Source organism: Chiloscyllium punctatum, chromosome 42, assembly GCF_047496795.1.
Source record: "Chiloscyllium punctatum isolate Juve2018m chromosome 42, sChiPun1.3, whole genome shotgun sequence".
Lineage (NCBI taxonomy): Eukaryota > Metazoa > Chordata > Chondrichthyes > Orectolobiformes > Hemiscylliidae > Chiloscyllium > Chiloscyllium punctatum.
The window spans coordinates 717,959-743,211 of NC_092780.1; the positions used below are offsets into that span (position 1 = coordinate 717,959).

At 46.1% G+C, this 25,253-nt stretch overlaps 1 protein-coding gene across 1 annotated transcript in view; it reads left to right on the plus strand.

Annotated features, from left to right (window-relative positions):
- Positions 1–25,253, plus strand: part of cntnap1 (contactin associated protein 1) — a 68,951-nt gene that overhangs the window by 20,237 nt on the left and 23,461 nt on the right. The window contains exons 6-15 of the mRNA XM_072561153.1: positions 4,385–4,569; positions 4,909–5,052; positions 10,503–10,779; positions 11,323–11,472; positions 14,376–14,547; positions 14,727–14,833; positions 18,867–18,989; positions 19,372–19,575; positions 20,447–20,603; positions 20,823–20,950. Of these exons, the coding sequence (XP_072417254.1) occupies positions 4,385–4,569; positions 4,909–5,052; positions 10,503–10,779; positions 11,323–11,472; positions 14,376–14,547; positions 14,727–14,833; positions 18,867–18,989; positions 19,372–19,575; positions 20,447–20,603; positions 20,823–20,950 (1,647 nt within the window). The remainder of the gene's footprint in view (positions 1–4,384; positions 4,570–4,908; positions 5,053–10,502; positions 10,780–11,322; positions 11,473–14,375; positions 14,548–14,726; positions 14,834–18,866; positions 18,990–19,371; positions 19,576–20,446; positions 20,604–20,822; positions 20,951–25,253) is intronic.

Consider the following 25,253-nt stretch of genomic DNA (forward strand, 5'->3'; position numbering starts at 1 on the left):
CATTCACATCCAAATAATTTATATAAATGACGAAAAGCAGTGGTTCCAGTACCAATCCTTGTGGTACTCCACTGGTCACAAGTCTGCAGTCTGAAAAGCAACCCTCCACCACCACCCTCTGTCTTCTACCTTTGAGCCAGTTCTGTATCCAAATGGCTAGTTCTCCTTGTATTCCATGAGACCTAACCTTGCTAACCAGTCTCCCATGAGGAACCTTGTCGAACACCTTACTGAAGTCCATATGTATCAGGTCTACCATTCTGCCTTCATTCATCCTCTTTGTTACTTATTGAAAAAGCTCAATCAAGTTTGTGAGACATGATTTCCTGTGCACAAAGCCATGCTGACTATCCCTAAACATTCCTTGCCTTTCCAAATACATGTAAATCCTGACTCTCAGGATTCCCTCCAACAACTTGCCCACCACTGACGTCAGGCTCACCAGTTCATAGGTCCCTGGCTTTTCCTTACCACCTTCCTTAAATAGTGGTGCCATATTAGCCACTCACCAGTCTTCCAGCACCTCGCCTGTGACTATTGATGATACAAATATCTCAGCAAGGAGACCAGCAATCACTTCCCTTGCTTCCCAAAGGGTTCGATGGTGCACCTGATCAGGTCCTGGGGATTTATCCACTTTAAACATTTCAAGACATCTAGCTGCACCTCCTCCATTATATGGACATTTTTCAACATGTCACCATCTATTTCCCCACATTCTATACCCCCCGTCTTTTTCCACAGTAAACACTGATGCAAAATACTTGTTTAGTATCTCCCCCATCTCCTGCGGCTCCGCACATAGGCTGCCTTGCTGATCTTTGAAGGGCCTTATTCGCTCTCTAGTTATCCTTTTGTCCATAATGTATTATAAAATCCCTTTGGATTCTCTTTAACCCTGTTGCCAAAGCTATCTCATGTGCCCTTTTTGCCCTCCTGATTTCCCTCTTAAGTATATCCCTACTGCCTTTATACTTTTCTCAGGATTCACTCGATCTCTCCTGTCTAAACTTGTCATATGCTTCCTTCTTTTTCTTAAACAAAACCTCAATTTCTCTAGTCATCAAGCATTCCCTACACCTACCAGCCTTTCCTTTCACCCTAACGGGAATGTGCTGTCTCTGGACTCTCGTTATGTCATTTTTGAAGGCTTCCCATTTTGAAGGCTGTCCCCTTATTTGCGAATATCTCCCCCCAATCAGCTTTTGAAAGTTCTTGCCTCATACCATCAAAATTAGCCTTCCTCCAATTTAGAACTTCAACTTTTAGATCTGGTCTATCCTTTTTGTTCAGTATTTTGAAGCTAATAGAACTATGGTTGCTGGCCTCAAAGTGCTCCCCCACTGAGACCTCAAGTCACGTTCCCTGCCTTAGTTCCCAAGAGTAGGTCAAGTTTTGCACCTTCTCTAGTAGGTACATCCACATACTGAAACAGAAAATTTTGTTGTATACACTTAACAAATTCCTCTCCATCTAAACCCTATGGCAGTCCCAGTCTATGTTTGGAAAGTTAAAATCCCCTACCATAACCACCCTATTCTTGCAGATATCTGAAACCCCCTTACAAATGTGTTTCTCAATTTCCTGCTGATCATTACTACAAGCCCTATAAGGTGATCATCCCTTTCTTATTTCTAAGTTCCATGTGATGTATTCCCAGGAATATCCTCCCTAAGTACAGCAGTAATACTATCCCTTATCAGATACGCCCCGTCCTCTCTTGGCCTCTCTTCAATCCTTCCTTTATCATTTGTATTCTGGAACATTGAGCTGCCAGTTCTGTCCATCCCTGTGCCACGTTTCTTTAATTGCTATGATATCCTAGTCCCGTGTTCCTAACCATGCCCTGAGTTCATCTGCCTTCCCTGCTAGGCCTCTTGCATGGAAGTGAATGCAGTTTAATTTATCAGTCCTATTTTGTTGTCTGCTCTGTACCTTCCTGCCCTGACTGTTTGACTCACTCCCTTTCCCAAATGTACCAATTTGATCTCTTTCCTCATTTCCCTGATTTGGAGATGCCGGTGTTGGACTGGGGTGTACAAACTTAAAAATCACACAACACCAGGTTATAGTCCAACAGGTTTAATTGGAAGCACACTAGCTTTCGGAGCGACGCTCCTTCATCAGGTGATTGTGGAGGGCTCGATCGTAACAGAATTTATAGCAAAAATTTGCAGTGTGATGTAACTGAAATAATACATTGAAAAATCGATTGTCTGTTAAGCCTTTCATCTGTTAGAATACAGTGATAGTTTCACTTCTTTCATGTGTAAAACACAAAACCTTTTATTTTAAAGTTGCATTCTCGGGTTAGCTGTTAACAATGGTGATAGCTAGACAATATGTTGAAGGTGTTAGCCCCCTGTGTTCTCTGTTTATGACCTGATATCTAGATTGATTCTAATCTAAAAAGTGAGATAAAAGTTTTACATAAATTCATACAGTTTTTGAGCTCAGAGTTCTACATGAATGAATGCAGTTTTTGAGCAAAGTACAATGTAACTCTGCAAGTACAAAGACCCACATGCGCACATATATTTTGTGGGGTGAATTTGTACTTGCAGAGTTACATTGCACTTTGCTCAAAAACTGCATACATTCATGTAGAACTCTGAGCTCAAAAACTGCATGAATTTATGTAAAACTCTGTTATCTCACTTTTTAGATTAGAATCAATCTAAACATCAGGTCATAGACAGAGGACACAGGGGGCTAACACCTTCAACATATTGTCTAGCTATCACCATTGTTAACAGCTAACCCGAGAATGCAACTTTAAAAGAAAAGGTTTTGTGATTTACACGTGAAAGAAGTGAAACTATCACTGTATTCTAACAGATGAAAGGCTTAACAATCAATTTTTCAATGTATAATTTCAGTTACATCACACTGCAAAGTTTTGCTATAAATTCTGTTACGATCGAGCCTTCCACAATCACCTGATGAAGGAGCGTCGCTCCGAAAGCTAGTGTGTTTCCAATTAAACCTGTTGGACTATAACCTGGTGTTGTGTGATTTTTAACCTCGTTTCCCTGGGTATCCACCCCTCCCCTACACCTTACTAGTTTAAATCCTCCTGAGCAGCCCTAGCAAATCTCCCTGCCTGTATATTAATTGCCTTCCAATTCAGATGCAATCCATCCTTCTACCCCAGAAGAGATTCCATTGATGCAAAAATGTGAACCACCCCCTTCACCAGCTTCTCATCCAAGCATTAATCTGCTCTATATTCCTACCCTCACTAGCTCGTAGCATCCAGACACTTACCCTCAAGAACCTCCTTTTTAAATTCCTGCCTAACTTTCGGTAATCTCCCTTCAGAATCTCATCCTTTTCCCTTCCTATGTCATTGGTTCAATGTGTACAATGACTTCCTGCTGGTCCTTCCCCCTTTGAGAACATTCTACACCCTGTCTGAGACATCCTTGATCCTGGCACCAGGGAGGAAACACACCCATCTTTTTTTTCACTGCTTGCTTCAGAAACGTCTGTCAGTGCCTCTGACTAGAGAGTCCCCATATCACAGTTGATCGCTTGGAATCTGATGTACTCCTCATTGCATTAGAACCTGTTTCGATACCAGAAACTTGGCTGTTCATGCTACATTTCCGACTGTCCATCATCCCCTACATTTTCCAAAACCGCATACTTGTTTAAAATGTGGATAGCCACAGAAGACTCCTGCACTACCTGCCTACCCCTCCTACTTTTCCTGGAGTTAACTCATCTACCTGACTGTTTCTGCAGCTTTTCTCCCTTCCTATAACTGCTATCCATCACATCCCCTAGCTTTTGTAAATTCCTAATTGCCTCTAACTGCCGCTCTAACTGATCCATGTAGTCCAATTGGATTCACAACCAAACACATTAATTGCAGATGTAATCATTAGTAACATGGAAACTTTCTGTAAACTCCCACATCTGATAGGAAGAGCATTTAACTCAATTAAAGGCCATCTTTGCTCCTTCGCAATCTACGGACCCTGAAAGTTGCACCGTCGTTTTGCCCTGAAAACAATGCTCCAGACTAACTTAGTACTTATGATTTATACCTTTTAAAAGTTAATCAAGAGACAGATTTCAATTAAACATATAATCAAGAACCCACTCTATTCAGGACTGCAGATTGCAGGTTGAATTCCCTCCCTAATGGCATTGTGGATCTCCCTACAGCATGTGAACTGCAGTGTTCAAGAAGACAACTCACCACCACCTTCTGATTCATAGTTAGGGACGAGCAATATCTGTTAGTCTTGTCAGTGATGCCAATCTATTGGGAATTATTTAAAAAGGAAATTATCGCAGTTCAAGCATGTTGCTAATCACAGGTCACTTTACAGAGCTATTGATGTACTGTTCTGTGTTCCTGGTATTCCCTGTGCAGGCAGCAGCAATATCCATTCAGTGAGTGGGGAGACTTCCATCACATTGGGCAGTTTACTCGATGACCAGCACTGGCACATGGTCCTCATTGAGCGCTATGGACAGGACATTAATATCACTCTCGATGGTCATGTTGAACGTCTTCTCACAAATGGTGACTTTGATCACCTAGATTTGAATTCTCTGGTAAGCTGGTTTGACAATTAGAACTGTCACCAAGTGACATGCTTGGCTGAAATCTTCTGAATTGTTAAAAAATATTTAATTCTGTTACAAATTTAAGTTAAACATTTCCGTTTCCTGTTGAATTTGTATTTGTTATTTGGTTATGGTTTAATTGTTGCAGCATTTACTGCTTAATTTTTTACTATGAGCATTTGTGAGTCTTGCACTCTTCAATGTGGCATCTCTTGAGGAGTGACCAGAACTGGTTTTATTCTGTTGAGCGAATCCATAGTTTAGTCAATAGCTCAGTGTTATAGAGCAATGGCTCACTCACCTAATTTTATGTTACCTTTGTTTCAGATTGTTTTCGGTGGATTGAATACCACAGAGAGACTGAGACTGGTTGACAAGCCAAACTTCCAGGGCTGTATGGAGAACATTATGTACAACAACATCAGTATCATCGACCTGGCGAGAGCAAGATATTCACAAACACAGACGCTGGTAGGGAACAGCAAAAACAAATCTGCACCGTTGGAGGGTCAGTATTCATAGAATAAGACCATAAGACTATAAGTATAGGAGCAGAATTAGCCCATTCAGCCCATCAAGTCTACTATGCCATTCAATCATGGCTGATGTGTTTCTTAACCCTATGCTCCTGTAACCCTTGATCCACTTACCAATCAAGAACCTATATATTTCTGTCTTAAGTACACTCAATGTCTTGGTCTCCACAGTCCTCTGCAGCAGTGAGTTCCACAGATAAACCATCCTTTGCCTGAAAATGTTTCTCCTCATCTCAGTTCTAAAGGGTCATCCCTTCATTCTGAGATTGCACCTTTGGATCTGAGTTTTTCCTTCTAGTGGAAACATCTTCTCCACATCCTGTCTATCCAGGCTTCTCAGTATTCTGTAAATTTCAATCAGCATTTATCAAATCACTCCTCAGCCCATTGGCCCATCTGATCAAGATCCTATTATAATCTAAGATCACCTTCTTCGCTGTCCACTACACCTCCAATTTTGGTGTCACCTGCAAACTTACTAACTCTACCTCTTATGCATAGATCAAATCATTTATACAAATGACGAAAAGTAGTGGTGGTTGCTCATATTCCCTCTTTTCTTTCAGAAGATCATAAGATTATATAGTACATCAAAATTGCGTCAATGAAAATTGCTGTAAATCTGCAGTAGTGCCACTTTCCAGCACTAGGCCTTGAATATTATGACATTGCAAGTGCTCATTCAAGTTTTTGAGAGGACCTGTTCAACTCCTCTTCCAGGCAGTGCATTGCAGACTCCTACCACTTTCTGGCTAGGAATCCTCAAATCTCCTCTAAACCTCCAGCCTTGAACCTCAACCACGTTGTCTCTCAGCCTTCGGTGTTCTCAAGAAAACAACTCATATTTATCCAGTCTCCCAGGTAACATCCTCTGCATCCCGTCCAGTGCAATCACATCCTTCTCATAGCACGGTGACAGAACTGCACCGGGTAGTCCAGCTTAAGCAAAGTCCTGTACAGCTCCAACATAACCTCCCTACTCTTGGGGAACAGTGAGGGTGACACTGTCTAAGGGTCATTAGTGAGGGAATGCTGCCCTGTCAGACCTTCAGTGCTGAAGGATTGTTGCACTGTCGGAGCATCAGGGCTGAGGGAAGGTCAATCGGATCTGAGGGGCCGAGTGGATGTCAGACTTCAGTCACCGAGCCGTGATTTGGGCCAACTACCTGAGAGGGAGTCACCTGAGTACAGAGAGACAGACAATGAAGTAGCAGTTTTTGTGCTGAAAAGAATGAAGTGGACAGAAGCTCCCATCCTAACGAACATATCTATATTTTTGTAAGAACTGTGATGAGTTTTGTCAAGTATTTTCTGTTTCTGTTTCAGATCTTCAGCATGTGTAGTTCTTTGTTTAATATTAGATCGATCAACCCTCTGGGCACAGGCAGTAATCACTGCTGGCTTTTTATGTAGTTTGCCAATCCTGCGATTTCCCTCCTTCATGTTAGAGGCTGTGAAATATTCAAGTTAACATTTAGGTTAACATTTAGGATTTAATTCACCAGAAACATAAATGATGTGGACATGACACTGTCAAAATAATGTCGGTATTTGCAAACACCAAACTGGGAGCTGGAGCACAAGGATGGCCTCCAGGACCTCTGCTTCTTCCTCTCCAACAGACCCATCCAGTCCTCCTCCACCTCACCAAACAAGTCTTCATCCTCAACAATTTTTCTTTTAATTACTCCAATTTCCTCCAAATCCAAGGGAGTGGGCATGGGGACCCAAATGGGCCCCAGGTATGCCTGCCTCTTTGTTGGCTATATTGAACAGTCCCTCTTCAGTACCTACACAGACACTACCCCAACTCTTCCACCGTTACATCAATGACTGCATCTGTACACATCCTGCACCTGAGCTGAACTGGAGCAGTTTGACGACTTCGCCCACAACTTCCATCCAGCCTTCAAATTCACTTGGTCCATCCCGGAAGCCTCCTTCCCCTTTTTTGACCTCTCCATTTCCATCTCCACCAACAGTCTCCAGACGGGCATTTACCACAAACCTGGACTGGCATAACTACCTGGACTACACCACCTCCAACCCAGTATCCTGCAAAAACTCAACATTGAATTCTCCAATTTTAAATCATCTCCCTTCCCATTCTCCGAATTCCTCCCCAGCCCCACCCCCTCCCTTCCACTCTTCCCTGCCACCAACCGGATTTATTCAGCCCATTATCCAGCCAGGTCGTACCCTCTACCTGTCTTCACCTATCCACACTAGATCACCCTGCCCCCACCACCCCCCTCACCTCCACTCCCAGTCCTGAAGATGGGTTACACCTGAAACATCAATTTCTCAGGCAGCACAGTGGCATATTGGTTAGCACTGCTGCCTCACAGCACCTGAGACCCGGGTTCAATTCCCACCTCAGGCAACTGTCTGCGTGGAGTTTGCACATTCTCCCAGTGTCTGTGTGGGTTTCCTTTGGGTGCTCAGGTTTCCTCCCACAGTCCAAAAATGTGCAGGTTAGGTGAATTGATCATGCTAAATTGCCCGCAGTGTTAGGTGAAGGGGGTAAATATAGAGGAGTGAGTCGCTCTTCGGAGGGTAAGTGTGGACTTGTTGGGCCGAAGGGCCTGTGTCCACACTGTAAGTAATGTAATCTAATCTAAATTGCCCATAGTGTTCAGGGATGTGTAGGTTAGGTGCATTAGTCAGAGGTAAATGTAGGATAATAGGGTAGGGGAATGGGTCTGGGTGGGTTACTTTTCGGAGGGTCGGTGTGGACTTGATGGCCCAAGCAGCCTGTTTCCACACTGTAGGGGTTCTAGGATTCACCTCCTGATGCTGCCTGGTTTGCCATGTTCTTCCAGTCTCCTGTTTGTCTACTTTGGATTCCAGCATCTGTCTCTACATATAGTTAAGACAGGCAGTTAATGAGGTAGTATTCATATTGTTTATTTAAATTTATTCAGAAGTAGCAGTTTAGATCTGATCTATTAATAAGCTGCAAAGGTATATCATTGTGTTTATTGATTGTGGATCACTGAGACCAGACCAGGAATGGACAAATCGTGCACAGTCTGTTGGTCCAGTGTCTTATGAAAGCAACATCCTATTCTTGTTAGCTGATGTTCAAGAACTCTCTCAGGGTCTTCCTTCATCTTTCCAGCTCCATCCTCCATCTGAAGAAGCTGGCTGCCAAGCAAGCTCTGCCCCTGCCTCCAAGCAGTTGTTTATAAACTTTCTTCCCGGGACTGGCAGTTTACTAGTGTGACAATCCCCCTCTGTCCAATGAATGCAGGAGAGCAGTCAGGATGGTCAGCTCCCTCCATCCATTCTCAGCTTAAGGTCGAACTTTAAACTCGTGGTTCATTTTAAACATTCCATCGATAATAGGGATTCCTGATGAAGGGCTTTTGTCTGAAATGTCGATTTTCCTGCTCCTGGGATGCTGCCTGACCTGCTGTGCTTTTCCAGCGCAACTCTAATCTCCAGCATCTGCAGTACCCACTTTCACTTAGGTGACAATTAGCTTCCTAGTGTCAATCAGGAATACAGGGACTTTGGTCCAGTGCAATACAACCATTGTGAACTTTCTCTTTATCTCATCTTGGGCCCTCCATGTTTAAAATTGGTTATGGCTTTGCAGACAGAGAGATATCAGCTAATTTCATAACAGCTCAATACTGTTCAGGAAGTATGCTTTTGTTGAGGATCCCAACTTCTTATGTGACTTAGCAAATTTGAAGAATATATAGAAGTGGATTTAGATCAAGATTGCCTAAGTCATAATATCATAGTATCCCCACAATGTGGAAGCAGTCCATTCAGCCCTACAAGTCCGCACTGACCCTCTGAAGAGTATTCCACCCACAGCCACCCCCACCATATCCCCATAACCTTTCCTTTCCCACCTAGCCCCAACATCTTTGGGCTGTGGGAGGAAACCGGAGCACTCGGAGGAAACCTATGCAGACATGGGGAGAATGTGCAAAGTGCACACAGACAGTTGTCTGAGGGTGGAATCGCACCTGGGTCCCTGACACTGTCAGGCAGTAGTGCTAACCACTAAGCCACCGTGTCACCTCAGCATGGAGAAATGTGGAACTTTCCAGAAAAGGAAAACTCTCAGTGAGGTGGAGGTACAAAGAGAGCCAGGGGTGTCTGTCTGAGACTGATGGTCAGGGCTGGCCTGAGGTGTAATGCGTGACCTGAACTCACTCTTCGAGCAAACACAGTGCCTCTGTGTCATACTGCAGTGATGATCTGAAGACCAACTTCCTCACATATATATTCCACCCCCTCAAGGGTCAACAACTCATACGCTGTCAGTGGAACAAGTCCCAAAAGGACCACCATGTTTCAAAGAATCACAGACTCAAGGAGGCCACTGAACCCATCATTACCTTCTTGGAAATGTGATTCTCAACTTAAGGGACAGTGAAGGGAAGAGGTGTAGGTGAATCTATACAACATGTGGGTTATAATGGAGAAAAGTGTACTACTTTGTTTTTCTGAATATATGATTGGCGGCACGGTGGCACAGTGGTTAGCACTGCTCCCTCACAGCGCCAGACACCCGGATTCAATTCCCGCCTCAGGCGATTCTCTGTGTGGAGTTTGCACATTCTCCCCGTGTCTGCGTGGGTTTCCTCCGGGTGCTCCGGTTTCCTCCCACAATCCAAAAATGTGCAGGTTAGTTAAATTGGCCATGTTAAATTGCTCGTAGTATTAGGTGAAGGGATAAATGTAGGGGAATGGGTTTGGGTGGGTTGCACTTTGGCGGGTCGGTGTGGACTTGTTGGGCCGAAGGGCCTGTTTCCACTCTGTAAGTAATCTAATCTAAAACAGAGGATTCACACATGGATGATGGGCCAGGCATAATGTAGATTCACACTGATGCCACTACTGGGTGTTTTATGGCTATGGAAGAGATTTGGATAAGCAATTACTGCATTTGTTCCAGTGGAGGTGATAAGGTGAAATGTATCAGAGCTTACTAAGCTATTTTTGAGAAAGTCTGAGAAAGCATTTTGTGAAGGATCATCTTCACCAGCTGGTGAATTGAGGTAGACACGAGGCAATGTGAGGAGAAGGAGGGGCAGGAAATTTTACAAGCAGTTATTATACAATGTAATGCTTTGTCACACACAAGAATGTCTTTGAGGTGATGACAGAAAACTCCTGGTAAAGAGATAGAGAGTTTGGGAACAGAGAATGAAAAAGATTAGAGAGTAAATGATCTGGTGTAGCATTGACTGGTGTAGCAATGGGCTAACTGGCTCCTGTGTTGTATATGCTGTTCCATATTTTCCAAAAGAGTCAGTGTAAATTGAAGTTTAAAAAGCCACATTTGGATTTGCAGAGAACAGCTTTGTTGTTAGATCTAAGGTTCTGTCATTAATCTTTGTGTTTTTTCAATTCTTCAAACAGGGTGATGTACGTTTTTACTGCCGTAAATTCCTGTACAAGGATAGGCCATTCTATCCCATAACCTTCGCAACGCAAGCCAGCTTTATCCAAGTACCAGGAATACCAATGCAGAACCAGCTATCTGTCAACTTCAGTTTCCGATCTTTAGACACAAGTGGTCTGCTTCTTTTCAGCAACTTTTCTGAGGGTCTTGGCTGGCTGGAGATGGGTTTAAGTGAAGGACAAATCAACATCTCATTCCAACAAACTGGCAAGAAAAGACTGGAGTTTGCTGCAGGTACAGCATTTAGAAAAGTCCCCCATGTTTTCTGAAATAAGATCTGAAAGCTTTGGAGAAACCCACCAGGTCCAGCAACATCTGTGGAGAGAGAAAAACGAAGTTAATATTTTCCGTTCAGTGAGATTCTTCTTCAGAACTACCCTATTTTTCTTTTCTGTCTCAGTGGGCCAGCCACTGGGTCTCAATGCTGCCATCTTGCGGTGTCTGATTATGGAACTGGAGCAATTGTGAGGAATTTTCTAAACCACCTCCTAATGCTGTTTAATAACCTTAGCTGGAAAGTGTGATTCTGTGATACAAGTGTTTTTACATGTGCCCCTCTGACACTTTGCTGAAACAAGAGTGTGAATAGTGGGCTATGGGTTAAGGTTCTGAGTTACACAAAGTCAGTGGTCAGGGAAAGAGCAATGATTGTTTGTTTCGTACTTGAGCTGATTGTTTATTTTGAATTTTGACTAGCATGCTGATGTGTGGAATGGAGGAGTGAATACCAGTTGTATAGAGTTATTCAGTTACTTGGCTCTCTCTTTGCTTAACTAGGTTCGAACTTGACTGACGGACACTGGCACTCAGTTCAGCTGCTGGCCCGAATGGATTCTGTTGTTGTTGTAATTGATGAGAGGGAGGATTCACCGATACGGATCAACCATGCTTTACGGGTGCAGACTGGTGATCAGTACTACTTTGGTGGTGCGTGTTTCATTTTCTTTTATCAATTCCTTTACTAATGTTTTCTTTGATGGATAAATAACATTTGTGCCACGCTGGTACCAGGTAATAACCAACAAGAGAATTCAAGGCTTGTGTAAAGATTTGTAGCTTGGGTGCCAGTTATCGTGGGTATGTTAGCCGAACTGGGAAGTTGACTTGCAGACGTTTCGTCCCCTGTCTAGGTGACATCTTCAGTGCTTAGGAGCCTCCTGTGAACTGCTGCTGTATTGTGTCTACTGGAACTTATTGCCATGTGCAAGACTAACTTAGTTTACAGGATTCCAAAGACTAGCCACTAAACACCATGACCAGCTGTCCCTAGTAGCCATATAATTAGATGACGAGAACTACAAATTCGACTGGGACAACATAACGATCTTAGGACAAGCTAAACATAGGACAGCCAGAGAATTTCGAGAAGCATGGCATTTAGCCAGACTCCATCAACAAGCGCATTGACCCAGACTCAATATACTGGCCACTACAACGAACTACAACCAGAAGCAGCAGAAATGAAGTCAGATAAATTCCAGAAGATGCAGTACAATACCACTTCACAGGAGTCTCCAAAGCATTGAAGCTGTCACCTAGGATGAAATGTCTGCAAATCAACTTCCCAGCTCAGTGAACATACCCACAACAATGAAAACAAGAGAGAATTTAACCTTTACTCTTTGACATTCAATGGCATTACCATTGCTAAATCCCCTACCATCAACATCCTGGGGTTACCAGCGACCAGAAACTGGACTAGCCAAATTAATACAGTGGCTACAAGAGGCTAGGAATTCCACAATGAGTAACTCTCCTCCTGATTCCTTCAAGCCTGTCCACCAGCTACAAGACACAGCTCAGGAGTGTGATGGAATACTCCTCACTTGCCTGCATGGATGCAGCTCCCACACACTCAAGAAGCTTGACACCATCCAGGACAAAGTAGTCCACTTGATTGGCACACATGCGCAAATATTCACTCCCTCCAACACCAATGCTGAGTAGCAGCAGTGTTTACTATCTTGAAGATGCACAACAGAAATTCACCAAAGGTACTCAGACAGCACTTTCCAAATCCATGGGCTCAACCTTCTAGGAGGACAAAGGCAGCAGGTACATGCAGATACCATGCAAGTTCCCATCCAAGCCACTCCCCATCCTGACTTCGAAATATGTCGCTGATCCTTCAGCATTGCTGGGTCAAAATCCTAGAATACTGTCCCTAATGCCATTGTGGGTCTACCTACTGCACATGGACTGCAGAGTTTCTAGAAGGCAGCTCACCACCACCTTCTCAGGGGGCAATTAGGGATAGGCAATAAATGGTTACCTCAAAAGCAAAAAAAGCACTGGGAGTCAAGGTGATGTGTTTGATCTAGCAGATTTCAACAGTAACCCAACATGAATGTTCCAAGTTGCAGAGAATTATTCGTAATTTGTGAAACTGGCCTCCAGCCCAACTTTAGTTCCATATGCCTTTCCTGTCTCTACATCTCTCTATCCCACCTCTCTAATTACAACCCCCTCTGTTACCTCAACAGCAAAAAAAAGTAAAGTTAGTTACACGTTTGTTTCCTTAAGAAAAACCAGTATGGATTTTTATAATAAAACCCACATTTGTCCAGGACTATTAACTTTGTGTTGAATTATCATTTCTAGAAGTTCCCTCAGTACTGAGCTTAAACTGACTGGCCTGTAATTGCTGTCCTTATTTTTACACCTTTTTCTGAATAAGGGTGCAACATTTCAAGTACGTAGTCTCTTGACACTGCCCCTCAGTCTAAGAAAAACTGAAAGATTACAACCAATACCTTGGTAATTTCCACTCGCACTTCCCTCAGTATCCACGGATTTTACCAGTCCAATTGGTAAATGACTACATTTACGTTCAGTACTCTCAGTTTGAAATCAAAACATTATTCTTGAAATCAAAATGAAATGCTTCATTTTACCTAGACAATCCATCACTGATTATTAATTAAATCTGTTTCGTTACACCAGAAGGGATTGAAAATAAGACAGTTGTAAATGCTGTATTTATTCTGTCCTATTATTTCATAATTTTAAATATCTCTATCAAGCAGCAATTGGATAGGTACATGGATAGGTGCTTAAGCTAGGACAAATGTTCGGCACAACATCGTGGGCCGAAGGGCCTGTTTTGTGCTGTATTGTTCTATGTTCTATAAATTACTTCATAGTTTCCTCTTGTAACAAAAATAGTCCCAATTTTCCAAGTCATTTTGTTCCAGTCAAACTCCATTTCAACTCCCTCCCTAAAAGATCAAAATCCTTTCGATAGTCTGGATTCCACAACTGCATCCAGTCACTAATTTGCTAAGGTATATACACAAATCATCCGTTTCATTTTAATGTTTCACTTCCTGCTGTGTCCTTGGCCTTTACTGCAAATAATTTTTCAGGAACTTAATTTATTAAAATATTTCTCATCTAGATTTTAAACCAATTTACAATGAATAATTCTAGTCCCTCCTTCTTGTAGACACTCAAAGTCTATGTAAATATTCCCACCATTTCTCACATTTTCATCTCAACATTCTCACCCCACAGTTAACATTTTTGACTCATCCATCTAATACTTCACTTTTCATCTTCATTTATGAAATATGCTTTCACTGCTCTTCCTAACTTTCATTTTTCCTCATCATCTATTAATTTATTTTCTGTTATTCTTCTTTTGGCTTCGTAATGTTCTCCTCTTTATTTTAATTTGTTGCTAACCTAATTTTTATCCATAGTACTTGTACTTCTTCACATAGCTTTCTCTTTCAGAAGCACATGTTCTGCTTTTCAAAACAAGACTTCTGTTGAAAGTTGAGTTCTTTCTGTGTCTCTGTCACATTAATACACACCCTCACTTTCTGCAGGTTGCCCCACAAGTGTAAGGAACTTGGGATGTTTTTCAAATGTGAGTATGTTCCATGGCTGCATGCAACACATTCACGTGGACAATTATCTTGTGGATCTGGAGCTAGTAAAAAGACGCAATTTAGGAAGATATGCAGAGATGCTGTTTAACACGTGTGGAGTTGCAGACAGGTAGGTGAAACATATCAAAATAAATCAAAACTGGAAAATAACTGACAAAGTGTGTTATCCTTACACTGCTGAATAAACACTGACAACTTCTTATAACCAAACTTCTTCTGTGCACAGACTTAATTGTTTGCATTATGTACTGTTTCAATCCAGCAGTGTTTTGTTTTCATAATTCACAGATGTACCCCAAATTTGTGTGAACATGGAGGAATTTGTCTGCAGACTTCAGATAATTTTGTGTGTGATTGTGAGAGAACAGGATACACAGGCCCAACCTGTCATAACTGTGAGTAAGGTTCTGTTAATGGGCGAGTGGTGGGAGCAGTAGTTTGATGGGGACATGGTCAAGGGTTTTAGATGAGGGAACTAAATGTAATCTGTCTAAGTTTGCAAACAAAGCTGGGTGGGAGAGTGAGCTGTGATGAGGTGGCAGAGATGCTTCAGTGTGAATTAGGCAAATTGAATGAGTTGCCAAATGCATGGCAGATGATTGTGGATAAATGTGAGCTTATCCACTTTGGAGACAATCAAACAGTAAGGTGGATTATTATCTGAATGGTGATAGATTAGGAGTTTTTGTGGTGGTACTGTGGGGCTATGCATTGAGACCTGGGTGTCCTTGAATACAAGTTGCTGAAGGTAGGCATGCCGGTGCAGCACACAGAACGTAGAACATTACAGCACATTGCAGGCTGTTCGGCCCTCGATGTTGTGCCAACCTGTGAAACCAATCTGAAGCCCATCCAACCTAAACTATTCCATTTTCATCCATATGTTTATCCAATGACCATTTAAATGCCCTTAAAGTTGGCAAGTCTATTATTGTTGCAGGCAGTGCATTCCATGCTCCTTCTGTTCTCTGAGTAAAGAAACTACCTCTGACATCTGTCCTATGTCTATCACCCCTCAATTTAAAGCTATGTCCCCTCGTGCTGGCCAATACCATCCGAGAAAAAGGCTCTCACTGTCCACCATATCTAATCCTCTGATTGTCTTATATGTCTCAAGTAAGTCATGTCTCAATCTTCTTCTTCTCTAACGAAAACAGCCTCAAGTCCCTGAACCTTTCCTCATAAGACCATCCCTCTATTTCAGGCAACATCCTAGTAAATCTCCTTTGAACCCTTTCCAAAGCTTCCACATCCTTCATATAATGCGGTGACCAGAACTGCACGCAGTAGTCCAAGTACGGCCACACCAGAGTTTTGTACTGCTATAACATGACCTCATGGCTCTGAAACTCAATCCCTCTACCAATAAATGCCAACACACCGTATGCCTTCTTAACAACACTATCAACCTGGGTGGCAACTTTCAGGGATCTGTACATATGGACACCGAGATCTCTCTGCTCATCTACAATACAAAGAATCTTACCATTAGCCCAGTACTCTGTATTCCTGTTGCTCCTTCCAAAGTGAACCACCACACACATTTCCACATTAAACTCCATTTGCCCCCTCTCAGCCCAGTTCTGCAACTTATTCATGTCCCTCTGTAACCTGCAACATCCTTCGGCACTATCCACAACTCCATTGACCTTAGTGTCATCCACAAATTTACTAACCCACCCTTTTACACCCTCATCCAGGACATTTATAAAAATGACAAACAGCAGTGGCCATAAAACAGATCCTTGCGGTACACCACTAGTAACTGAACTCCAGGATGAACATCTCCCATCAATCACCATCCTCTGTCTTCTTTCAGCTAGCCAATTTCTGATCCAAACAGCTAAATCACCCCCAAACCTGTGCCTCTTTACTTTATGCAATAGCCTATTATGGGAAACCTTATCAAATGCCTTACTGAAATTCACGTGTACCACATCAACCGTTTTACCCTCATCCACCTGTTTGGTCACCTTCTCAAAGAACTCAGTAAGGTTTGTGAGGCACGACCCACCCTTCACAAGTCAAGCAGCCAGTATCTCTGTATTCTCCTCGACAGAAGTGTCTTTTTCCAGTGTGAATACTGATGAAAAATACTCATTTAATGCTTCTTCTATCTCCTCTGACTCCACACAACTTTCCACAACTGTCATTGAGTGGCCCTAATCTTACTCTAGTCATTCTTTTATTCCTGACATACCTATAGAAAGCTTTAGGCTTTTCCTTGATCTGTGCTGCCAATTACTTCTCATGTCCCCTCCTGGCTCTTCATAGCTCTCTCTTTAGGTCCTTCCTGGCTAACTTTTAACTCCCAAGTGTCCTAACTGAGCCTTCATGTCTCATCTTCACATAAGTCTTCTTCCTCTTGACATGAGATTAAACTTCTTTAGTAAACCATGGCTCCCTTGCTCGAACACTTCCTCCCTGCCTGACAGGTACGCACTTATCAAGGACATGCAATCATTGTTACTTGAATAAGCTTCACATTTCAATCGTGCCCATCCTTTGCGTCTTAAATCTTGTCGAATTGCATCATAATTGCCTTTCCATCAGCTATAATGCTTGCCCTGCGTTTTATACCTATTCCTTAACATTGCTAAAGTCAACATAACAGAATTGTGGTCACTATCACCAAAGTGCTCACATACTTCCAAATCTAACACCTGGCCTGATTCATTACCCAGTCCCAAATCCAATGTGGCCTAGTCCCTTGTTGGCCTGTCTACATACTGTGTCAGGAAACACTCCTGCACACATTGGACAAAAACTGAACCATCTAAAGCACTTGAACTACAGCATTTCCAATCGATATTTGGAAATTAAAGTCCCCCCCTAACAACTACCCTGTTACTCTCGCTCCTATCCAGAATCATCCTTGCAATCCTTTTCTCTATATCTCTGGAACTATTCGGAGGCCTATAGAAAACTCCCAACAGTGTGACCTCTCCTTTCCTGCTTCTAATCTCAGCCCATACTACCTTAGTCAATGTGCCCTCAAACGCCCTTTCTGCCACCATAATACCGTCCTTGACTAACAATGCCGCACCTCCCTTTCTTTTACCACCTTCCCCATTCTTACTGTAATATCTAAACCCCAGAACCTGCAACAACCATTCTTGTCTCTGCTCTATCCATCTCTCTGAAATGGCCACAACATAAAAGTCCCAGGTACCAACCCCTTCTGTTAGTTCACCCACCTTATTCTGGCTGCTCCTGACATTAAAGTAGACACACTTCAAAACCACCTTCCGGCTTGCTCTGCACTCTTATGACCTTGAAAGCTTAATTCAGTTGTCACTACTCTCAACCTCCTGGACACTGGAGCTACAATTTAGATTCCCATCCCCCTGCTGAATTAGTTTAAACCCTCCCAAAGAGCATTAGCAAATTACCCCACCTCTGGTTCAGGTGTAGACCATCCTGTTTGTAGCAGTCCCACCTACCACAGAATGAGCTCCAATTGTCCAGGTATCCAAAACCCTCCTCCTGTGCTATCACTGTGGCTAGATGTTCAACTCCTCTCTTTCCCTGTTCTATAGTGAAGAAGGGAAATGGTGTGATGGCCTTCCTATTGAGAGAGAAGCAGGGATATCTTACTGCAAACGTATAGTGCCTTAGTGAGACTATACAGAGAGTATCAAGTGCAGATTTGCTCTTCTTATCTGAGGAAGGGTGTTCTGGCAATGGAGGCTGTGCAATGAAAGTTTATCTGACTGAGTCTGGGATGCGTGAAGAGCGACTGGATTGGTTAGGGCTATATTCACTGGAGCTTAGGAGAATGAAGGGAGATCTCTTGGAATCTATAGAATTCTAATTCTAAGGGTTAGACAAGGTGAATGCAGGAAGGATATTCCCAATGACCAGGGAACCCAGAACTTGGAGTCATAGTTTAAGAATGTGGGGTAGGCTTTATAGAGCTGGGATGAGGAGAAATGTCTTCACCCAGAGAGTGGTAAATTCCACACGTTCACTAGCACAGCAAGCAGGTGAAGCCAAAACATTGACTTCTTCCAAAAAAGGAATTAAATATAGTTCTTGGGACTAAAGGGGTCAAAGGGTATGGAAGAGAGTGGGCCCAGGGGACTGAGATGGATGATCAGCCACGATGATATTGAATGGTGGACCAGGCTTGAAGGACTGAAGGGCCTACTCCTGCTCCACTTTCTATGTGTCTCGATTAAAAAATGTAACTGAATAAAATCAGATACACAGTGAGTGAGCTGTACCCTGAATGAAGTGGGATTCTGCACAGTTAACTACAGAAGATAACGTACAGTAGCTATTGCAGATGCAGCTGTGTTGATGTCTGGAGTAAATCAATGACTGTGATTCTGTTTTTATCCTAATCACATCATTCCATCTCCCCAATCATTCCTCCTCCTTCTGTCTTCATCATCCTCCCACACTTTTCTTGCAATTCTGTGCTAGCCTTCTATCCTGAGTCATGTGATGGGTACAGAAAACTGGGCGTGCGAACATCTGGGAACTACACTATCGACCCTGATGGGAGTGGTCCTTCCAGACCCTTCACTGTCCACTGCAGAATGACAGGTATTTCTCATGTTTCACCAGACCAGCACAGGGATCATTCTGTTCCAGCAATATCCTACTGCTTGTCTTTGCTGGCCTCTGCTGCACTGTTACCCCAGTGTGGGTCATCACTGCACTGTCAGCCGAGTGTGGGGCATTACTGGCCTCTGTTAAACTTTTACCCCAGGGCGGGAGGGAGAGGGGGATCATTGGGGAGGAGAGGAACAGTGAAGGGGGGGGGTTTTACAATGGGAAGGGGAGCGAGATTGCGATGGAGGAGGGGGAATGCGATGGGGGAGGGGGAATCACAAGGGGTGAGGAGGAGTGGCGGAGGGGGATGGTGATAGGGATGGGGATTGCAGATGAGAAGCTGAGATCTCACTCATTGACCTTCTGTTCTCAGAACATAAAGCCTGGACAATTGTTTACCACCAACAGCAGCAAGAGGTCAAAGTAACTGGTTCGACCTTAGATCAGCCTTTTGTAGGACAGATCAAATATTACAACAACACAGAGGAAGAGATTTCTGCAATAACTCTAGCAGCTGAGTATTGTGAACAGAGTATCTCCTTCTCCTGCTATAAGTCCCGTCTCCTCAACAGTCCATGTGAGTACAAGAGAACTTGGCAAACAGTAACTTCACTTGTGTGTTCAACACAGTCTGTGCTGGAGGTCCATGTGGTTAATAGAGAGAGATCGGTTTAAGATCTGCTCTGTCTGATCTATAGGCATGGTGACAGGTACATATTGGCCTGTCTGAGAGCACTACAAGTAATTCTCCTATAACGCTGTAGTTGCATTCCAGTGAAACCTCACTTTATATAAATAATGGGGCCTATGGGAAAAGAGAGGTTAGGGCAGATAGGAAAAAAAAACTCACAATCACTCAAAAACCACCCAAAAATCTAACACAAAGTATAGCACAGCCTGAATGAAGGTTGAAATCATATTTATTAATAAAACAACCGTAAATCTAACACAGTATGTTTTAAAAAATGTAAGAAAGCAGCTGTGTTGGCAGCTGACATTGTGCATGCATAGAATAGTAAGAGCACCGGTGCATGCACAGAATGAAGCACACAAACTGATCCCTGCTGGAATTGCACTATAGTCAACAGAAGTAAGCGTTATCCAAAATACTGTTCCCTAATTGTTCAGTGATGTTATAGCCATATCAAGCTGCCGAAACATGCATTATCCCAGAACGACCTGTAATTGTGGTAGTTCTGTCCTTCTGAGGTACCTTCACTGTCTGGATATCACTGCCTGGTTTTTCTCTCTCTCCCTCTCTCTCTCTCTCTCTCTCTTTTTCTCTCATTCCTCAGACTGTTCCCCTCCCACCCATAATTCCTCCACCTGTCTCCCCTACTCCATGGTTCCTCTACCTATCTCTCAGCAATGTCTTCGCCTATCTCTTGGCATGTCTCTGCCTGTGTCTCTGTGATATTTCCGCCTGTCTCTGTGATTTCTCCTGCTAGCTGGGCTGCCTTTCTCCTGGTGGCTGGGCCGTGGATTTGAGAAACATTTCTATTGGGGAGGTGCGACTCCTGGGAGTCAAAGATGTGCCTGTGGGATGGAGAAGAGCTGCACTGACCCCAAGTATTTCTGTAATTGTGATGCAGACTACAGACAGTGGTGAGTTAGCTGTGTGACTGCTGTCACTACTGGGTGGTGAACAATCCTGTTTGTGTTGAAAATATCTCATTTTTGTTTATTGTTTTAGGTCTGTGTCATCCATCCACCCATCCCCAGTTCCCTATGCCTCTTGATCTGTCTCTATTCCCCTAACTCCCATGTTCTATCATTGCCCACCACCACGACGTTCTCTCTGACAACCCTCTCCATCTTCCTTAGGAAGACTGACCGAGGTTTGCTCAGGTACAGGGAGGACCTACCAGTCACAAAAGTTGTTGTTGGTGACACAAACCGTTCCGGCTCTGAGGCCCGATTTACTGTGGGTCCTTTGCGTTGCTATGGAGATGGTGAGTGCCCTGGAGCCAGGTGGTTTGGTCATTGAAGAGGTGGGGGAGGGAATAAGTATTATTGTCCCCTCCCGAAAGAGAGAGCGTCACTGTACGAGGATAGGGTATGGGGTGGGGATGGGGTGCAATTATTTAAGCTAATTAGTGTTTCAATTGCATGGAAAATTATGGAAAAATTAAAGTTGGACTTGGAAATCAGGTAGTGGATCTGCAGAAAAGATATTTGTGGAACGTCTGTGAGTTTTGTTTTGGAACTTGTGGTAGACCCCACTAGGGGACAGGCAATTCTGGACTTGGTATTGTGTAATGAGGCAGAATTGATTAGGGAGTTTAAGCTAAATGAACCCCAAGGTGCAGTGTCAATAATATGATAAAATTCATGCTGTAATTTTAGAGGGAAAAGCTGGAACCAAATCCAGCTTTTATTATAATTATAATTATAATTGTGTATTATAATTGAGTTAAGGCAACTACAAAGACAGGAAGGAGGAATTAAACAGTGTTGATTGAAAGGGGAGCCTAGCAGGGAATACAGTGGAGCAGCAGTGACAGGACTTTCTGGGTATTTTGGGAGGCACAGCAGAAATTCATCCCAATGAAGATGAAACACACTTAAGGGGAGGATGAGAAAACCATAGCTGACAAGGGAAGCCAGGGACAGCACAAAAGTAAAAGGAAAAGCATATGATGTGGTGAGGATTAGTGGGAATAAAGAGATTTGGGAAGTCTTTAAAAACCAACAGATGATAATGAGATGAACAATAAGTGGGGAGAAAATGAAATTTAAGAGTAAGCTAGCTTGTAATAAAAATGAAAATTGCATAATTTAGATGTATGAAACAGAAGAGAGAGGCAAAGTTGGACATTGGACCACTAGAAAATGAAGCTGGGGTAGTATTAATGGGGATCAAAGAAATAGTGGAGGAACTAATTAGTACTTTGTATCAGTCTTCAAGGTGAAAGACACCAGCATACCAGGACTTTAAAAGAGTCAGGGGGTAGAGGTGAGTAGTGGCCATCACTAAGGAGAAGATACTGGGGAAATTGAAAGGTCTGAAGGTCACCTGGACCAGATAGACTACACCCCAGAGTGCTGAAGAAAGAAGCTGAGATTACGGAGACATTGTGAAAATGGGTGATGTAACACTCCTGTTTAAGAAGAGAGACAGAAGACAGGAAATTATACACTGGCTAGGTTGACTTTGGTTGTTAGTAAGACTTTAGAGTCCATTGTTAATGGCGAGATGATGGAGTACTTGGAAGTGGTCATACATGACCAATCTGTTAGAATTGTTTAAGGAGATAACAAACAAGTTAGACAAAGGATAGCCAGTGGATGTGATTTATTTGTTTGTGTGTGTGGGGGAGTGGGGTGTGTGTGTGGGGGTGTGTGGGGGAGTGGGGTGTGTGTGGGGGGGAGTGGGGTGTGTGTGGGGGGGGGAGTGGGGTGTGTGTGGGGGGGAGTGGGGTGTGTGTGTGGGGGGGAGTGGGGTGCGCGTGTGGGGGGGAGTGGGGTGCGCGTGTGGGGGGGAGTGGGGTGCGCGTGTGGGGGGGAGTGGGGTGTGTGTGTGGGGGGGAGTGGGGTGTGTGTGTGGGGGGGAGTGGGGTGTGTGTGTGTGGGGGGGAGTGGGGTGTGTGTGTGTGGGGGGGAGTGGGGTGTGTGTGTGTGGGGGGGAGTGGGGTGTGTGTGTGTGGGGGGGAGTGGGGTGTGTGTGTGTGGGGGGGAGTGGGGTGTGTGTGTGGGGGGGAGTGGGGTGTGTGTGTGTGGGGGGGAGTGGGGTGTGTGTGTGTGGGGGGGAGTGGGGTGTGTGTGTGTGGGGGGGAGTGGGGTGTGTGTGTGTGGGGGGGAGTGGGGTGTGTGTGTGTGGGGGGGGAGTGGGGTGTGTGTGTGTGGGGGGGAGTGGGGTGTGTGTGTGTGGGGGGGAGTGGGGTGTGTGTGTGTGGGGGGGAGTGGGGTGTGTGTGTGTGGGGGGGAGTGGGGTGTGTGTGGGGGGGAGTGGGGTGTGTGGGTGGGGTGTGTGTGTGGGGGGTGTGTGGGGGAGTGGGGTGTGTGTGTGTGGGGGAGTGGGGTGTGTGTGTGTGGGGGAGTGGGGTGTGTGGGGGTGTGTGTGTGTGTGTGTGGGGGGGGGTGGGGTGTGTGTGTGTGGGGGTGGGGTGTGTGTGGGGGAGTGGGGTGTGTGTGTGAGGGGGAGTGGGGTGTGTGTGTGTGGGGGGGGAGTGGGGTGTGTGTGTGTGGGGGGGAGTGGGGTGTGTGTGTGTGGGGGGGAGTGGGGTGTGTGTGTGTGGCGGGGGGTGGGGTGTGTGGTGTGTGTGGGGGGAGTGGGGTGTGTGTGTGGGGGGAGTGGGGTGTGTGTGTGGGGGGAGTGGGGTGTGTGTGTGGGGGGAGTGGGGTGTGTGTGTGGGGGAGTGGGGTGTGTGTGTGTGGGGGAGTGGGGTGTGTGGGGGTGGGGTGTGTGTGTGTGGGGGTGGGGTGTGGTGTGTGTGGGGGAGTGGGGTGTGTGTGTGTGGGGGAGTGGGGTGTGTGTGTGTGGGGGAGTGGGGTGTGTGTGTGTGTGGGGGGGGTGGGGGTGTGTGTGTGGGGGGGGTGGGGTGTGTGTGTGTGGGGGGGGTGTGTGTGTGGGGGGGGTGGGGTGTGTGTGTGTGGGGGGGGTGTGTGTGTGGGGGGGGTGGGGTGTGTGTGTGTGGGGGGGGGTGGGGTGTGTGGGGGGGGTGGGGTGTGTGGGGGGGGTGGGGTGTGTGGGGGGGGGTTGGTGTGTGGGGGGGTGGGGTGTGTGTGTGTGTGTGAGGGGGTGGGGTGTGTGTGTGTGTGTGTGTGGCGGGGTGGGGAGTGTGTGTTGTGGGGGGGGTGGGGTGTGTGTGGGGGGGGGTGGGGTGTGTGTGGGGGGGGTGGGGTGTGTGTGTGGGGGGGTGGGGTGTGTGTGGGGGGGGGTGGGGTGTGTGTGGGGGGGGTGGGGTGTGTGTGGGGGGGGTGGGGTGTGTGTGGGGGGGGTGGGGTGTGTGTGTGTGGGGGGGGGATGGGGTGTGTGTGTGGGGGGGGATGGGGTGTGTGTGTGTGGGGGGTGGGTGGGGTGTGTGTGGGGGTGGGTGGGGTGTGTGTGTGTGGGGGGGGTGGGGTGTGTGTGTGTGGGGGGGGGGTGGGGTGTGTGTGGGGGTGGGTGGGGTGTGTGTGTGGGGGGGGGTGGGGTGTGTGTGTGTGGGGGGTGGGGTGTGTGTGGGGGGGTGGGGTGTGTGTGGGGGGGGTGGGGTGTGTGTGTGGGGGGGTGGGGTGTGTGTGTGTGGGGGGGGTGGGGTGTGTGTGGGGGGGGTGGGGTGTGTGTGGGGGGGGTGGGGTGTGTGTGTGGGGGGGGTGGGGTGTGTGTGTGTGGGGGGGTGGGGTGTGTGGGGGGGTGGGGGTGTGTGGGGGGGGGTGGGGTGTGTGGGGGGGGGGTGGGGTGTGTGGGGGGGTGGGGTGTGTGTGTGGGGGGGGTGGGGTGTGTGTGTATGGGGGGGTGGGGTGTGTGTGTATGGGGGGGTGGGGTGTGTGTGTATGGGGGGGTGGGGTGTGTGTGTGGGGGGGGTGGGGTGTGTGTGTGGGGGGGGTGGGGTGTGTGGGGGGGTGGGGTGTGTGGGGGGGGTGGGGTGTGTGGGGGGGGGTGGGGTGTGTGGGGGGGTGGGGTGTGTGGGGGGGTGGGGGTGTGTGGGGGGGTGGGGTGTGTGTGTGGGGGGGGGTGGGGTGTGTGTGTATGGGGGGTGGGGTGTGTGTGTATGGGGGGGTGGGGTGTGTGTGTATGGGGGGTGGGGTGTGTGTGTGGGGGGTGGGGTGTGTGTGTGTGGGGTGGGGTGTGTGTGTGGGGGGGTGGGGTGTGTGTGTGGGGGGGTGGGTGTGTGTGGGGGGGTGGGTTGTGTGTGTGGGGGGGGTGGGGTGTGTGTGGGTGGGGTGTGTGTGGGGGGGGTGGGGTGTGTGTGGGGGGTGGGTGTGTGGGTGGGGTGTGTGTGTGGGGGAGTGGGGTGTGTGTGTGTGGGTGTGTGGGGGAGTGGGGTGTGGGGGAGTGGGGTGTGTGTGTGTGTCGGGGAGTGGGGTGTGTATGTGTGGGGGGGTGGGGTGTGTGTGTGTGGGGGTGTGTGTGTGTGTGTGGGGGGGAGTGGGGTGTGTGTGTGTGGAGGTGTGTGTGTGTGTGTGTGGGGGGGTGGGGTGTGTGTGTGTGGGGGAGTGGGGTGTGTGTGTGAGGGGGAGTGGGGTGTGTGTGTGAGGGGAGTGGGGTGTGTGTGTGTGAGGGGAGTGGGGTGTGTGTGTGTGTGTGTGGGGGAGTGGGGTGTGTGTGTG